The 18014-nt window shown below is 36.2% G+C and overlaps 1 protein-coding gene across 1 annotated transcript; it reads right to left on the reverse strand.

Annotated features, from left to right (window-relative positions):
* Window positions 1-97: 97 nt before the first annotated feature.
* On the reverse strand, window positions 98-18001 carry ptdss1a (phosphatidylserine synthase 1a). The gene is made up of 13 exons (XM_077221586.1): window positions 17453-18001; window positions 16206-16297; window positions 15261-15305; window positions 14947-15071; window positions 14185-14343; window positions 12234-12385; window positions 12007-12148; window positions 8293-8405; window positions 6897-6962; window positions 6402-6501; window positions 6125-6193; window positions 4482-4545; window positions 98-3047 (listed from the first exon to the last, which is right to left on the reverse strand). The coding sequence occupies exons 1-13, from the start codon at window positions 17629-17631 to the stop codon at window positions 2953-2955; spliced, it is 1401 nt and encodes a 466-aa protein (XP_077077701.1). The 5' UTR covers window positions 17632-18001; the 3' UTR covers window positions 98-2952.
* Between the last annotated feature and the right edge of the window lie 13 nt (window positions 18002-18014).

Here is an 18014-nt window from a genome sequence, read left to right on the forward strand (position 1 = left end):
CTGTGCTCAGAGTAAACAAATTACTTAATGTATTGGTTAGGACACACTGAGGCAGAAAAGCCTAAAACCAAAATAATTAACAATTATGAAAACAGAGTCAAGAGATACAGATGAAATTTAATCTTAAAATTCAGTTACATCCCAAGTAGTTGCATCTAAATTCTGAGCAAATAAACAAACGTCATATATATTGAAAAGCTGCAAAGGTCAATCACGTTGTGCCATTCTTCACCAAAAACTTGTCGTTTAATATTACTGTAAAGACAAACACTGATTCGTTTACAATTTATGTGAAATGTACAAATCAGAAGCATGACAAAAAGGCATTTAAATGTTTCACAGTGACTAAACGGACACAAAACAAGTGTTTTGGCAAATGGATGTAGAATCATGTGATGCTCCGACTGTCCACAGACTGTCATGAAGGACATTAATACGGAAATGAAGAAAACTATATGTTGTCTGAACACGATGAGTACACAGGACATGGTGTTGAATTATGAACACTAGTAATGGAAGAATATATATCAACCAGGTCGATAAGATACCAACATTTTTAGATTATCGGCATAGCTGATAAACGTGCGATTAACAGAAAAGTAAGCTCTTCTGCGAGTTTCAAATTAGTCGACGCATATCATTTTGAATAGAGTAAACAGTGAAAAAATTGGGTGCAAAACATTTTAGTCTGTGTATATTACAATAACTGCATTTAAATTATATTAAATGATACCACATACATCGGCCACACCGCTCTCTAGTTATCATATCAGGAAAAAACACTATTGTACACAACACAAACACACACACAAAGCAATAAAGGTTACAAGTGATAGTTGTTAAACATGCATGCAGGCACACGATATCGGTGTTAAACGTCAGTCTATAAAGGCTTGAATACTGGTTTAAGGATGTGTGGTGATCAGGATCATTTTAAACAAACACACGGAATAAAAAAATAAAAAAGGTAATTGCGAACTTTTATCTCACAATTCAAAGAAAAATCTCACAATTCTGAGGGGAAAAAAGTCAGAATTCAACAAAAGTAAGATTTGTGAGTTTTTCATCTCAACTTTTTTTCTCAGAAATGTGAGATATAAACTTACAATTGCGTGATATAGAAACTTGCCTATCTTGCGATTGCAAGAAAAAAGTTAGAATTGCGAGATACAGACTGAATATTTGAAACAAATTTTTCATCTCGCAATTCAGACTTTTTCTCAGAATTATGTAAAAAAAAAACTACAATTGCAAGTTATAAAACATACATTTCAGAAATTGCCACCTCAGAAAAGTCAGAATTGTGAATTTTTCATCTAGCAATTCATCATTTTTTTCCTCAAAATTGTGATATAAACTTAGCTGCAAATTACAAAACTCACAATTGAGGGAAAAATTATTAATTGTGAGATAAGCCAGCGATTGCGAGAAAGTCAGAATTGCCTTTGTCTTTTTTCTATCAATTCTGAGTTTATATCTCACAATTCTTTTCTCACAATACTTTTTTCTCACAACTAAGAAAAAAAAACAGTCAGAATTGCAATTTTTTTCTTCTTCTTGCAATTGTGAGATAAAAAGCCATAATTACCTTATTTATTTTTATTCCATGGAACAAGCATCTATAAAACTGATATAGATGATTATCACAGACATGCAAAACCAAAAACGCCTCTCAGGTGAGAACATAAAAACGCCAGCAGCTGTAGAAGGTCACCGGAGAAGCAGAAACAACAAAAACAAACGTCACACATTAAAACATCAGTGAAGCCACGAAAAGTGTTAAAACACTTGTGCTTCTATAAGATCCTGCATTCATCTCCAATCTGATTCCTTTAAAGTAGCTTAACCTAGAAACATTCAACTCATGTCAATCATGAACAGATTTAGTCACACTGGATAGTGAGTGAGTACTGGCCAGGAACAGTCAGTCTTTCCTAGATAGTCAACATTAAATTATGCTTGCAACCATTTTGCTTCTGTAATCTGACATACACTACTGTTTAAAAGTTTGGGGTCTGTAAGATTTAAGAAATGAATACTTTATTCAGCAAGGACGCATTAAACTTATCAAAGTAACAGTAAAGACACTGATAATGTTACAAATACTTAAATTTCAAATGAATATGGTTCAAAAATATGAAGCAGCACAACGGTTTTCAACATTGATAATCAGAAATGTTTCTTGAGCAGCAAATAATCATATTAGAATGATTTCTGAATGATCATGTGATTCTGAAGACTGGAGTAATGATGCTGGAAATTCAGCTTGGATCACAGGAATAAATTACGTTTTACTATGTAATAGAAGACACTTATTTTAAATGGTAATAATATTTCACAATATTACTGTTTTTACTGTATTTTTGATTAAAATAAACGCAGCCTTGCAGACTTCTTTCAAAAACATAAAAATCTTACCATCCCCAAACTTTAAATTTACATTTTAATGATGTTTTATTAAAAAAACAAAAAAACATGCACCAGTGAAACATGCACAATAGGACCAGAAACGCGTTTTAAAGAAAAAAGTATAAATTTTGATTTCGTGTTGACTTGATCTGGCATAATTTGAATAACAATCTGAAATCGCTAGCATATAATACACTGTTGATAACATAAAATACAGTGACAAGTCACAACACTTCCGAGTCACGCATGCTTACTGAAGAACACGGTGATTCACAGCACTGCTCGGGATCTAACGTGTTAACCAGTCTCTAGTTCAACAGGTAAAGTGAGCTCGCCATCTAAACACTGGACACACAGTATTGCCTATTCAAAGTGTTTTGCAGTGTTGCAAACCACTCTGATATCTGAATTGTTCGAACTAAACCTGAGACAATCTCACCATTCATAATCACAGTCATCTGATGTTCCCTCCATTAACAGGAGTGACACCTGTGCAAACGTTCCCGTCTGAGGAAAAACCCTCAAATCCTTCTAGAGTCGGACTTATTTCTCCACCCCGTTGATGGTTCTGTATGATGGTTCTGAGTCCCGACGTTTCCTGGTAGAAGAGTAAGTTGTGCAGTCCATCTCGAACTCCCCTACAGCACAGTTGCATTAATGTGAGTTGAAACACTGAAGCAGTTCATGCACAGAAGCAGAGTATAATGCATGCACATTTAGACAAATCAAACGCCTAAAATGTGAAGTTCACTGGATATATTTAGAGTTGCATACTGATATTTAATTTTGTTTGCAATATATAGCATGCATACTGTACATAGCATGTAATCTATGCATTTTATTTATTTTAGTTTTATTAATATTTTCAATATTAATAATATTTTTTTAACTTTATTCATATGTTTTTAGTTTTTAATGTTCAGTTTAGTTTACTTTTTAATAACTTTGTTATTTGTTTTTATCATTTTATAATTTTTCTGTTTTTTTTAAATAAATATTGCAATTTAGGTTTAATTTATTTTTATTTCAGTTTTAGTTAATATTTATTTTCAGTTAATATATTTAGTGCTTCAACTTAAAGCTGCTCTTTGTCTCCATCCCTTTCGAAATTTGCAATTGCAGTTATTCGCGTATTTATCAACTTTACGTGGGTTGTGCCTCGGCACGGCACAGCGCGGATGAACACAATGTTTTGAGCATTTAATGCCCTTCCGATAATTATCCTTGTTTCCGCATGGGCCGGTTGCAGTCTCTTTTTTTGTAGCCACTACGAAGTCTTTTGCATTTTACAACGGGTGAATCTCCAGTCTTGTCACTGGCGATTGTCGTTTGAACCGTTCTGGATCCGCCATCAAATTGATGAGTTTAATTATATCAAGTGCTGTGAGAAAAGGCTATAAATCTCCACCTCAAACATCCTCACACGCAATATAGACTCTTCTTTATATGTACAGATGTGACGTAATGACGCAAAGGCATGCTCAAATTTCCCACGGAAATCCACCAGTACTACTGGAGTTAAAAACATTATTACAAGCTTACCGTTTTGAATCAAGGTAAGGCAAGCAGAAAGTTTTGAACTCTGGTTGGTTATGTACTTGCTCAAAAATGTATTTTGGATAATTTTTAACCCAAAAAAGCTTTAAACTTAATGTTTATTGCTGAGGCAACATTTCAAATTTTTGCTTAGCTTAGGTTAGGTTTTTAATTATACAGACTAATATATATTTTTATTTCCGCCTTATTTCATGTTTTTAATAGTTGTATAGTCAACAATAATAACCCTGCTTGGATGATCTAATACATTTGCCAAAATTCACAATAAAAATATGCTTGACCTTTCATTTCCAATGTGACAAATGCACTTATCATATATTAAAAAATAAAATAGTATGCAACATACAGTACTCTAGTATTAAAGACGTTGCCAAGTCTCAGAACTTATTACCCACGAGTCTTCTACTCGTTCTCCACAAGAGGTCACAACACCACAGGTTAGACTCGCTGAAGTCTGTAAACTGCCATTAACATCCTGGTAATCTACATGCTGGTGTGAATGATTTAGTGTTTACCTTTGCATTCAGACACGGCGTCACCCGGCTCAGAGTAAAAACTGTCGTCACACTCCGAGAAGCTCTATGGAGGTCAAAACATCATGATTTAGGTATTCCCTTTAGCACTGCTTGTATAGCCTGCTGTAAGGTCAGTTTTAAAATTTACATTTAAGGGCAACAGGGTTTGAGGTCACAATTGATAATGGCAGAACAAACGTGGATGAAACAATATAAGGAAAATTCTTTCATGTCATTTCAAGCCTGTATTCAATGCAACTTCAGTGGATGATGATTTTAGTGCTGAGAAAAAACACAGCCTAAGGAGCCTAAGGTTCACATAGAATGCGCTTATCCATTCCAATGAGCTACTTTTACATAGTTTTTCTATGTAAACACGCGTTAGACGGATGTGTATGACCGTTAAGGCTGATTTCCTTCTGCGTCGGAGCCATAAGCTACGCGTCGGTTTTCATTTATACTTATACTTGTTGCAGAAGTATAACGTTGCAGACCGCTAGTAGGCAGTGTCCACGTCCATGTTCACAGATAAATACACTAGATGTCGCCTTCGGGTTCTAAGCATGCGTCAAAACCGCCGTCATCTTGGAACAGGGGTCTTGTCACAGGAAGTAGCTAGGTAACGCTGAATTCATGGATGATGGCGGACTTTTGTGCTGTGTATGGATGTTCACAAAAAAAAACTGGCTTTCAGATATTTCAAGAGATGACAGGAAATTAACAAGTTAGTTTGAGTTTTGGGTGCTTAAATAAAATATCATATCCTATGCCAACAAGTAATTGTTAAAAATTTAAAAAATAAAGTAATAGCCTAGTTAAGAAAACAAAAGAAATGCCAACAAACAGCTGGTTTTATCATGTTCGGTTTGCGATCTCACTAGTTTCCATTGATTTCTTTCTGATTAGTTTTCTGATAATACTTCCACTTGTTGGTGAAATGATGGGTTTGTGTGACCTTGTTCTATAGAGGTGTGTTACGCGGCTCGGTGCTACAGGTCCGAGGCTATTAGTCCAGCCCGGCCCGTTGAAAGCTCTGGCTCGCACTGGCCCGACAGTGGAAAAGCAGCTATAGTGGCTGTGTCCGGATAAAGTGAATTATAAAACATTCCTTCAAGCTATTATCACAACTAGTTTCTTAAAAAAAAGAGCTTGGAGAGAGATGCTGTCTGGCTATTTTCGTTATATACGCCTCAAAAGCACGTCTCGACACCCACGTGTTCAGCGCTGCGTTTTAAAAAAAAAAAACATTCCTGAGAGCTGCGTCTCGCATTTTTAGACGCAAAGACGTGTGAAAGGCCCCTAACAGTATCATAAAAGTAGTCCAAAAGTCTTCTGAAGTCATACAAGTGTTGTTTGAGGGGGGGGGGGGGGGGGGGGGGGAATATTTTCTTGTTTTTCATTATAAATGTCTAAACATTCTTAAAATCAAGATATATTTACTTGAGATGCAAAATGATTTAAGAAACAAGGAAAAATATCTGCCAATGGGGTCAGAAAATTCTAATTAACTATAGACTTCTCTCCCCTTTTATCCTTTGCTAAGCTTGACAGCCCTTGGGCACAATACGCTTTAGTTGTGTGTCCTTTTGTTTTGTCAGGAACAAGAGTGAGCGCGAGTAAATGATGACAAAGCCGTGACTCACCTTCTCTCTGGGTCCGTAGTTTTCAGCATACCAGACCATCCCATATAGACACAGGAATGTGATGGAAGCCTTCAGATGAGAGAGAGAAACAAAGACTCGATTAATTACACATCAGCAGCTTTTGTGTTCACACCGAACCACTTTCTGAAAAGACTATTTTTAGGGAAATCTCCTCCCACAGATGCCAAAAATAGCTTTGCATTCAAGTTTTTGCTGAATGAGTAGAAATCAGAGCCATATTGATGCAATGAAGTAAAGACAGAGTGCAGGAACTCACCAAACACAAGAGCCACAAAATCACATAGAGAATTTGCGTCTTGGAAAACAAGTCTTGTCCGAATTTAATGCAGGCTAACGCCTCCAGGAAAGCTATTGCCCTGTTGGAAAGAAGACAAGAGCGTTTCTACTGGACCTTGATTGTGCAACGTAAAGCTGACGGATGTCAGATGAAATCTAGATGATCTAACCTAGATGTCTGTGACAAGATAACTTGAACTGCACACAATCTAGGTCACGGTCTTATATCTGAAATAATGCAAAGCCCACCAAAGCGCTGCAGTGGAACACAAGCATTCATGCGGGTTTGTGGTTAAACGTTCATTTGAATGAAAAGCCTGCAAGGCTTTCACCACAAACACTGCAGTGACACACGCATGAACATCAGTGCACGCTGAAGAACGTGTTACTGATGACTTGCTCCGTTACTTGTGCATTACAGTGGACCACATGGGAGGCGGCTTCACACAAGTCAGTTTAACAGGTTTAAACTCACCCAAACACCCAGCATTGTGTCCCGACCCGTTTGCACTGCGTGTCCGTGAGGTAAGCATAATACTGGCTGTAGAGCAAACCAGAGAAATGCATCAGTACACATGAATAATCAAAGTCAAAATGATCCTTTAATACTTGTTGCAGATTCCTTTCATATTGTTTTAGAAGAGTGATTTAGAAGTAAAATATATTTACTTGAAGTCTTCCTGAGATTTTATGTTAATATTTCAAATAAGTTAACAACACATTTGCATGCTCATGGTTCTCTGAAATCAGTTAATGGTCACATGACATGCAGTTATACAAATTAAATATTTAATCTTTTTTAGTTTGGTCTTTGTTTATTGTTTTATAGCAGTTATTTTGACTGTTTACACTCAAAATAGTCGAAGATGGGAATCTTGGGAAGTGATGTCTAATAATTTTTACCAATATTTACCAAAAAAAAGTATGTATTTCTCCCAACTGGATATGAATATAAAAAGGTAAGATCAGATATTTCTATCAGTTATTTATTTTTTATTTTATTTATTTACTTTCTCACACACTTTGTGAATGGCACATAGAAGGCCTTGGGACTGAGAAAACACACTGGAGGTGCAGGTTTACCTCAGGAAAAATACTTTGCTCAAAGTAATAAACTACTAAAAACAAACAACGTGCATAATCAAATAATCCAAACTCTCATCATGAGCACAAAACAAAGTTTTGTGAACTTAGTTTTTTTGTCTTCCTTTGCCATCACTAAATAATTTTTCAAATTATTACATTGTTTATTATAAAATTCTCTTAATAAGCTTACTAATAATGCTAAATGTATTGGGAAAAAAAATCTAAAGGCGCCACGTGTTAACTTGTCTTAAACCTGGTTTAGTTAAACGGTCAGAGTCATCTGTATAACTGTATTCTCATTTTCTGCAGAGTTTTAGCAAAAGTATCTATTTTGCTGCTCACCGCGTTTCTGGTACTGTTGTTAAAATAACAGTCATCCACAGCTCTCAATGTGGCGCTTTAGTTCTTCAGTGAGAGAGAGAGAAGTAATGCGCACTGACCGGAAAGGGGTTAAATAAAGCACGTCTGGCTCTAGATAAAAGTATTAGTGGATGTAGCGTTTAAAGATAACCCTGAGCGCTTGTGGTGTGAACCACTTTGTAGTTTTGACACACTGCTCAATTTAAGTTATTTACATTTTTATGATTTAATTAATTATTCGCTTTTCATTAGCTTACAAAGCCCAGTTTGGGAAACCATGGATTAGAAAAATCAATTAATTCCCAATGGATAAAAATCAGTTCCACCCTGCATTTTTTCATGTTTTACTCTGAAATACATCAGACTTTGGAAGTAAAACGAGTTGGGAATGGCATTTTGTTATATATTGTTATGTGTGTACCTACCGTACGGTGGGGGCAGTGATGATACCGATGAACAGAATTCTGCACCAGCTGAGAGCGTGGCATGCTGGGAACACAAAGATGTGCTTCAGGAAGAACGTGTTCAGCTCTGTTAGCTTGAGTGAGTGAGAGAGAGAAAAATTATTTTATGCATTGAAACAAAACTAAAACAGCTTTTTGGAAAAACTAAATCCAATGACCCTTGAGAACTGGGACAAAACAGAACTGCAGAAGTAAATTAATAAAGTTCTGTGTAGAAAGGAATTAGAAATGTTATTCAATAAACCAAAAGAAAAACTAGATGCAATTTTACAATTAATAAAAGTTCAGAAAAAGAATGAATTTAAATTAATTTTTTAATACTAACCGGTCACATCAAACTTGTATTAGAAATATTGATAATTCTAGTAAATATTGATAAAGAAATGCATGGATGGTTTCAAACGGACTTTTAGATATACCTATTGTCAAGTATATTTAGTTTTTTTCGATGATATAAACAACCAAGATTAAAAAGAAAAAAAAACATATTTTGCACGGTCATTCTGTTTTTATGGTGGTGTTGTTGCCTGACCTACAAAACAGGCTAATGATCTATTCTAAACCATCATAAAATAACACAACTACTGACATCCTTTAAAAAAAAAATTTAGACTACATGACTACTTTTAAAAAAAAGCTACATTTGTATTAAGAATCATAGTGCAGTTAGTTCAGATTATGCTTCAGAGATTCACACGACACCAAAACCAGTATTCACTTGTCAACTAATTTGGTCACAGTCTCTGAAGTGGAAATGGAGGGTCCGCTCACACACTCCCCTCCTCCGAATTCCCATTTCAAAGACATTTAATTACTATTTAAAGGGCCCTCAATAGGGAGCGAAGAGACCGGCCTTGCTCTCTCACAATAGAGAATGAAGAGCGTGCTTTCATCGCCATGGAAACGAGTCTGCACTTTTAGTCTGACAGCCCATTCTCTCTAGAGAACTCTTATGACCCACATTTTTGAGCTAGTTAAAGCCAATCAAACTAGTTATTCTTTTTATGCTGACCATATTCAAATATATATTGAACCAAGTTCAAATATTTAACTTTTAAATACTGTTAATTAATATAAAGTGGTATTTAATGAATTATTATTTATTCAATTATTAAAGGTGTGGCAAGTAGTTTTTTTAAAAAAATATGCTTTTTGGAAGTTAGAGGGGCCGACGCAACAACAAACGTCCAGCCAATCAGCATTAGGGGCGTATGACGGCTGGAGGAGAGAGGAGAACAGGAGGGAGATTTGAACTGAAGAAAGACTGCAGAAATAGAGATGGAAGAAATCACTAGAAAATAAAGGGTTATGTCTGGGCGAGAGCATTATGACCCACGTTAATGAGAGCCTGAGGACAGACGCGATGTTGCTTTGATTCGGGTCCACAAGCGAGTAAAGCTGGGTTTGAGTGTTGTTGTGTGTCTGGAGCTGCTGTGCTGTTGGCAACTAACAACCAACTCTTGTTTGTAATTACTATTGTGTACTGTACGTTGATTTTTTGTGCTTCCTTGTCATTTGTTCATCATCTGCGGTTTATTTTACCTTGAAGCATTATTCTGTTGCGCTTCTGCTATGATAAACAGACATCCTCTCTTGGATTGTGAGTAGGGTGACCACCATCAAACAAACCAAATGTGGGGCAGTTATAAGTTTGTGTGGGACATGTTACCAACACTAAAACGTAACCTGAAGCTGTTATATAATGTTTATCTAACTTAAAGAATTTTTTAAAAGCTGAAAGGCAGAATACAAAGGTTTGTGTTCTTTAGTCCCTTCAAGAAAACACCATTCCATCACAATGTAACATAACATGTCTTTATTTTATGTCATTTAAATTCAACATCACTGAGCCCAAAGGCAGCAGGCATCATGCAGATCACTATTTTTTAAACAATTCTGACCAAGTCCAACTAAAATCCAACAAAATAAATAATGAACAAATAAAATATAAAACAACATGAAATTAGATCATTGACAGTGTTATATAAATATATTATACCAAAAACTTTCATATTTTTAGAAAGGATGTGAATTAAAACAACCAGAGCAGGCAACAAGTTGATAAATTCTGTTAAATTTAAATTTACCGAATTATTCATTTGTTTTCTGACAGGGATCACATGGAACGAATCAGCGCTCCACATTTTGATCGACAGCCGTCACAACTTACAGTGGATAGTATAAGTGTATACACCCCTGCTAAAGTTGACTAAAAAGAGGAATAAAAAATCATCTTTTGGAAATTGATCTTAATGCCTTAATTTAAGAAATGAGGAAAAATCCGACCTTTAAGGACCCCAATTTTCTTTGTGAATGAATAATGTATCGTAAATAAATAAATGTTCTTCCCTAAAATACAGGGTGCATAAGTCAGTACACCCCTATGTTAAACTCCCATAGAGTCAGCCAGATTTTTATTTTTAAAGGCCAGTTGTTTCATGGATCCAGGATAATATGCATCCTGATAAAGTTCCCTTGGCCTTTGGAATTAAAAACACCCCACATCATCACACACCCTTCACCATACCTAGAGATTGGCATGGTTTTATTTCAGTTAGCCTAATAGCTGGTTTGATTTGCATTGAGAGATGATCTTATGGAAAGTATCCCATGCCAATCTCTAGGTATGGTGAAGGGTGTGTGATGATGTGGGGTGTTTTTAATTCCAAAGGCCAAGGGAACTTTATCAGGATGCATATTATCCTGGATCCATGAAACAACTGGCCTTTAAAAATAAAAATCTGCTGACTATATGGGAGTTTAGCATAGGGGTGTCCTGACTTATGCACCCTGTATTTTAAGGAAGAACATTTATTTATTTACGATATATTATTCATTCACAAAAAAAAATTGGTGTCCTTAAAAGGTTGGATTTTTCCTCATTTCTTAAATTAAGGCATTAAGATCAATTTCCAAAAGATGATTTTTATTCCTCTTATTAGTCAACTTTAGCATGGGTGTATTCACTTCTGCTAGGCACTGTACTAGTGACCGTGTTTACTCCTGTCCTTTCAACCATTGGATAGGATTTTAAAAACGGCTGTTGTATTTGTACTTCTGACGAAGCGCTGTTAAATATAGGTGAAAAACTATGCCGCAAAAAGAATAAATAAAATGCTTTCTAAAAAAGGCAAAAGAATGCATGCACGTTTTCTTATATGATAATAAAAATAACAACAGACTGATGAAAATGCGGGACATTTTCTCAATATGCGACGTCCGGGACAAGGGGTGAAAATGCTGTGCGGTACAACACAAAGCGGGACTAATTGCGTGTGAAACGAAGGTTTAGTGTTTAATGTTTAGTGTCAATGTTAGTGCTCTCGACTCGCTTGCAGGAGATCGGGGTTCGAGACCGACTCGCAGCAGGGATGTTATGATTGGAGTGTGAGTTTTGGAGGCGGAGCAATGAAGAAGGGGTGTGTTTGTTTGGGTTGATTTCAAACAAGGTGTGCATTAAAACTGTACCAAAAATAATTGAATGCACAGCGAGCCGTGGATTATCCCTTACATATATTTATCATTATGTCTCACTATATAAGAGGATGAATCCTCCATCTTAAATGCATTTCACAATGCATTCTGGGATTGTGCTAAACTAATCAGGTTGTGAACCAAAATTAATTCTGTTTTATTTCTTAACATTGGCTGATTTAAGACGCAAATTTGACTAACCTGCCATATGATCATGAACAGATAGACTCCCGTCACCCTCTGCAAGGAAGACTTGGGGTCGAACCAGCGCACGTATGTCCAGCTGGCAGGCGTGAACTGTAAAACTGCACGTTTGATCTTGCCCGTGGTGCTGTGGATGTCTCTGTTCAGCAGAAAACACAGTTTGCACAGTTTCTAGCCACTGTAAATGCTGCATAATCCAGTCTGAAATGAATCAGATCTCTTACTTGATACTGGCCCAGTGATACGTGCGCATCTCTAAGAAACGGCAGACAGTCATTCCCAGCCAGATGCCTCCTCCGTTACACAACAAAATATCCAGAATTACTTGATCCCACCAGCACTCCGCAAAATTAGGAAGAAGATGCATGAAGAACAACTGTACGGAGAGATTATATTGTGTATTATTGTGTGCTCTTCAAGAGACTCGACTCACCATTGATTTCAATTGCGTTTGCCATTAACATCATTCAAACTAGCAATCTGATACTGTAATAAGCATAAAAACATGTATCAAACAGAATAGTTTATTACCATATTGTGATGTTTAATTGAATTCATTATAATTTATGACTGAATTAACAGGGTTCTGCACCGGTGGCACTAAGATCTACAGATGGTGGTACCAGCACCTGATTTGGTAGCGCTGGGGAGATTTTTAATCATAAAGATAATGTAATCATATAATCACTATTGTTTTGCACTAAGTACAGCAACTCATAATATTTTGTGAAAGCCATGTTTTCTCATGGTTTCAACGACAGTGCTGTTTGATCTGATATCTGTGGTTTATAATAAGTGTCAAATTCAAACACTTTCTCACTACATGTCTAAGCGCTTTGTAGTAACTGTGTTGCGTGATTGAGATTGGTCTGTGAAAACCTGTTCTGAGCTCGTGCTGCGCATCTAAACGGTCAAATGAGTAGAGCGCTTTCGTTTGTATTGATGTTTTATGTTTCTCATATGCTACGTAAAAGGCAAAGAACAAAATTTGTTCACAACAGCAAGAAAAAAAGGTCTCAAAATGCCACCGTTTGGTCACGGTCTTGAGCCCTGCTTAATAATATTTGATTCATATTTAATTATATTTAGCAATATTTCTCACTATATATAATTTGGAGCCAGACTATATCTTATTGTCTTTATATATAAAGGCATATATAAAAAACATTTAAGATGAAGGATGACGCGAGTAATATTGATAAATTCACACTTCGTCCTTTATATTGGATGATTTGTTTTTCACTGTGCATTTCACAATGAATTCTGGGATTGCTAAATTAACTAAGTTTTGAACCAAAGCTAAAATTAGCTAAGAGCTAAAAAGAGCAATTATTTAAAGCCAGACTCTGAACAATATCAAATGCTCATTAGCTGTGAATTATCATACATTGTCTTCTGCGAATCATCATAACAGCATTATAATCAGATGCATGTTATCAGTGGGCGGTATGACCAAAAATCCATATCATGGTATTTTTTTAAGCATGACTGGGTGTTAACCACATTTTCTACTGATTGAGACGGGAAATACTTCTGTAGATTGACAATTTTACTGTCATGGGTGAATATTGTAGAAAAATTCCACACTAGTTATATTACAGGTTTGTAAGGCAAAGAGGAGCCAGCAGGAGGCGCTGTAGGAGCGGCAGGAACAGCGGTTTCCTTGGTAACGGTTGTACACAAACCAGTGCAGCACTCATAAACGCTGCTTTATCAGCAGGAAAGGTAAAAGATTCAATAAAAATAATTTCTAAAGACAGTCGGTTCACTTAAGATACATTCATATAAAAACACCCGCGCCATGTTTTGACTTTGAAACGTGCAGTGCTCATGTTTATTCAACTATGTCAAAACCAACCACAAATAGGTTTTCCAAAAAGGCTGTGTTGATATTGTGAACCAATGTATGGGAAACACTGTAACATAATTTGACAGCTATCAATTATAGTTTAACCTATCGACCTTCACCGTCACGCTTAGTAAAACATACAGCTGTGCCCTAACAGTGCAACAGTGAAAAGCGAGTTCCCATAAAAAAAAATGATATCATAACAAAAATAAACACCGGTATACTGTATGAACCGGTATACCGCCCAGCACTACATGTTCTATGTGAAGCAATGCATCAAAACAAGATAATGACCAGCAGGAATCGCATGAGCTGCAGAGGTTTACCTCGGTGAGCTCCCAGGTGATGCTGATGCTCCAGCACAGGCCGTAGCTGCGGATAAGCAGAGCCTTCATTCCCCAGCCCCAGAAATGACTGAAAGCGAAGATGTCAAAGTGGCTGAGGATTCGCTCCCATGTGATCACATGACAGTTCACCGCATACTCCTGTCAATCATCACAACACCACAAGGACATGTTAAACACTCGCTTAAATTTGCTATTGTGGGCTTAAAGTTCAACTGAACGTAATGTATCATTTTGAGATTTGTGACTTATTTTAGTGTCATTGAGATACTATTATTGTTTTTATGGAGGGTTTGAATGTTTTTTATTATTATTGCAATTTTTGTTATTATAATTATTTATTTAAATAATTAGTTATCTAAAATAATTAAATTATTTTAGTTTAATTGATTTTGATGTGCTTTGTTTCCATTGAAAAAAATTGGAGTAGAAACAATTCTCACTCAGAAATGTCACAGTTAATCACAAAGAAAAGGCAAGTAAAACATTTGATTAAATGTGACATTTCGAAGTAGTATTAAATAGTATTTTCTAGTAAAGCACTACAATAATCTGTTTTATTTACAACCTATTATATACATACTAATATATTTATAAACAAAATATTTGTATGGTTTTAGTTTTAGTGAAAGAGAAAATATTTTGTCCTTTTTAGGGCTGAATCATAATGACATTATATTAATTTGTGGGTGAACTACTTCTTTAAAAACAAAACTGAGTCATATTTCCCTGAACATCACTGACCATGATGTCAGCTTCCCGTTTGGCATAGCGAAGATTGGGATCCAGCCAGTACATGACAGACTTCACCTGCTCCCAGTTCAGGAAGATGATGAAAACGAGGAAGAGGAAGTACAGCACACTCAATCCTGTACAACAACATAAAACATGCACTTCAGAAAAGATGAAGGTCGAAAATTTACATGAACCTACTAATCCAACCACTTAGACACGCCCTCATAATTTATTCATGTTTAAAAATCATCTCACAGAGCATGTTTATCATTAAGCTTCATAATTGGCCATCAAGGTCACATAAACACGTCTGATCCACTCACCGAACACCATACGCCATATTGCTGGATGGGGTCTTGTAAACGGACCTGAAAAGAAATTTATGAATAGAGTTATAAGAGAGTTATGAATATGGCTGCATGATACTGGAAAAATATGACACTGCACAATTTTGTTATTCTGTGAAATATATTGTAAAATGGAAAAAATACAGGATTTTTCACCAGATGACTTAAATAGCTATATTTGAGTGAGAGTGAGTTCATCTGTATAGAAAATAAAATTAATAATTAAAAAAAGCGGAAAATTACTGAAAGCAGGCAGAATGCTTCCATCAAATATTGCCCAGCAAACATCAATAACAACTTTAAGTTGTCAATGCTGGCGAATAACCATGGTATAAACGTGATAATCCATGATTCTTTGCCTCTGCGTAGTGCATTAAAATAGTTTGATGCACAGCTAGTCGTGGATTATACCTTATGACTTTATTGTGATTATTAAATAAAAATCTTAAAGAAAACTATATTGTAATATTATTGTACTGTGAAAAATAATAAGAGTATTAATACATTTTATTCCAGTGTAAAATTACAATACTTATAATTAATCATTTGATGAATAATCTCTAAATTTTTTTAAATGGTAACCTATCAACTTTTTATTTTGACGGGTTGGCAGCAAATAAAAATATGCAGTGCTGGTTTCAGAGTTAAGCTCAGGACTGTGTTCATTTACACGCATACAGCTCATAATATCCGGTGTGTAAATGCTGCGCTTCGCTCTGAAGCAGGTAGGACATTTTTATTTAAATAAATCGCAGCCTGCACAATCTCACTAATGCAGATTGCAAAGCAATATCAAATATTATTTCAATATCATGCAGCCTTAGTTATGAATCTGAACAGAACCATGTGACCATGATCATAAAGCACTTATGGCCTGAACGCTGGACATCTCCGATAGCAGCCCGAGTTCAAGACTCTTACCGTTTGGGAAGGCAAGGACACTGATGATCAAGAAAAACGAGATGACCAGGATGAGACCCACCCACAGGTTATTGTCATGGTTTCCATCATCTCTGCAACGGAAACATGTGGTCATACACTCAAATACACCAGCACAAACAGACGATCTTCCTCTTTCTATTTCAAAACTAACCTTACACACCAAAAAAAACAGTAGATGCACACAGTCAGACACATCACATAAATTAATGTTGTTTTATTTAAAATTTCAAAACGTATAAATTATTTATTTTCCAGAACTAACTTTTCCAGAACTGAAACTAAGGAGAACAAATATATTCCACGTATTCTGCCTGTGCTCAGTTGCAAAAATTATTTTAATATCATGATGAAATAATGTTCTATATAATAAAGTTCTATTATATTTGTAATAAATAATACAAAATGCAAAGACCAATTGTTTACATTAAAGACCAGTAATATATATTAAGACAGTACAAAGGCCAAAAACTGTAACTTAAAGTCACCATCATAAAATTAAAATTGACAAATCTTTTATTTAATGGAATATTGCATATTTACTATAAATAATTAATCTTTGCACATCATTACTGTTTTTATTTATTCATGTGTCTCATAATCTTTATTCAGAATAACTTCCCCTCCCTCTTGCAGCTCATCTCGTCTCTGATGATGTGTTTACTGACGTGAGGGCGGGGCAACCTGTCACTCACATGAGATCCACCAATAGCAAACCACATCCGATAATTCTTTCTGATGGACATAACCACCCTACATTTAGGTGTTTCATTTAGATGTCACAATAGGGAAGAAAAGACCATTGAAACTTCTGTTTCATGCCGACTTTAAATACCCTATGAATATTTTATCATATGAATAACCAATAGTCTCCTGTTTACATCAAAGACATGAACCATGATTTGCTACTTGCTTACTTATAGAAAATGGTGGTATCAAGGGGAAGGTATATTGTCTTTCTAGAAAGCATTTTATTGAACATAAAATTTCCCCGAGTGCATGATGATGTCATCAATATTTTTGTCCGTTTTCCCGGAAGTGATGTTCGCACTTCGATAGAATATCGTTTTTGTCGACTTTAGAAGTACACACGCATATAGATGACCTCGAAACAACAAACATGCACTAAAAGACACAAAAGACAGATTTCGAATTGAAATGACGTGTTGCTATAGTACCATGCCGTTATTGCAACTCTTTGTGTGGCTTTAGGGTTGTGCGTCACTCACCGCGTAAACGCGAAGTACATCAGGCTGAGCACTGTGCATGTCAGCAGGGTGATAGTGTGTGGTTTGTAGAAGAACTCGATGGTGATGTCCTCCACCTGCTGTTCGTTGATCATGCGGAAATGCATTCTGTAATTCACATCATGTTTACTGAGAGTCCGAGAGCCGAACGTTGAAGCCATGCACGTGAGATCAGCAGATCGGCGTGTTTCCTCTCTGTCCCGGATTCACCTTTGATTACCGTGATGTTGTTAGCAGCTCTCTCTCTCTCTCCCTCTCTCTCTCTCTGGCGTCTGCTGCACGAATGACGGCCATGCATGTGTGCTCTCCGGATCTGCACGCGGCAAATGCATGAACACTAAATCAGCTGCTCAGCCTCAGAGAGAGCGATGCATGCACGAAGCGGAAAGATGGCAGACACTTTAGATGAAAACAGAAAATTCCGTGTATTTTCATTGGTGTGCATGCAGTGCCAGGCGTAGAGCCGCTATGGCAAGCCAAATGGGCCAAATATGCAGCACTGTTCGAGTTTCTCACGCGCTCAAGGTCACTGCTGTGTTGAATA

The sequence above is a fragment of the Siphateles boraxobius genome, unplaced genomic scaffold, assembly GCF_051911475.1.
Source record: "Siphateles boraxobius isolate OS27281-9 unplaced genomic scaffold, OSU_SipBor_1 84, whole genome shotgun sequence".
NCBI lineage: Eukaryota > Metazoa > Chordata > Actinopteri > Cypriniformes > Leuciscidae > Siphateles > Siphateles boraxobius.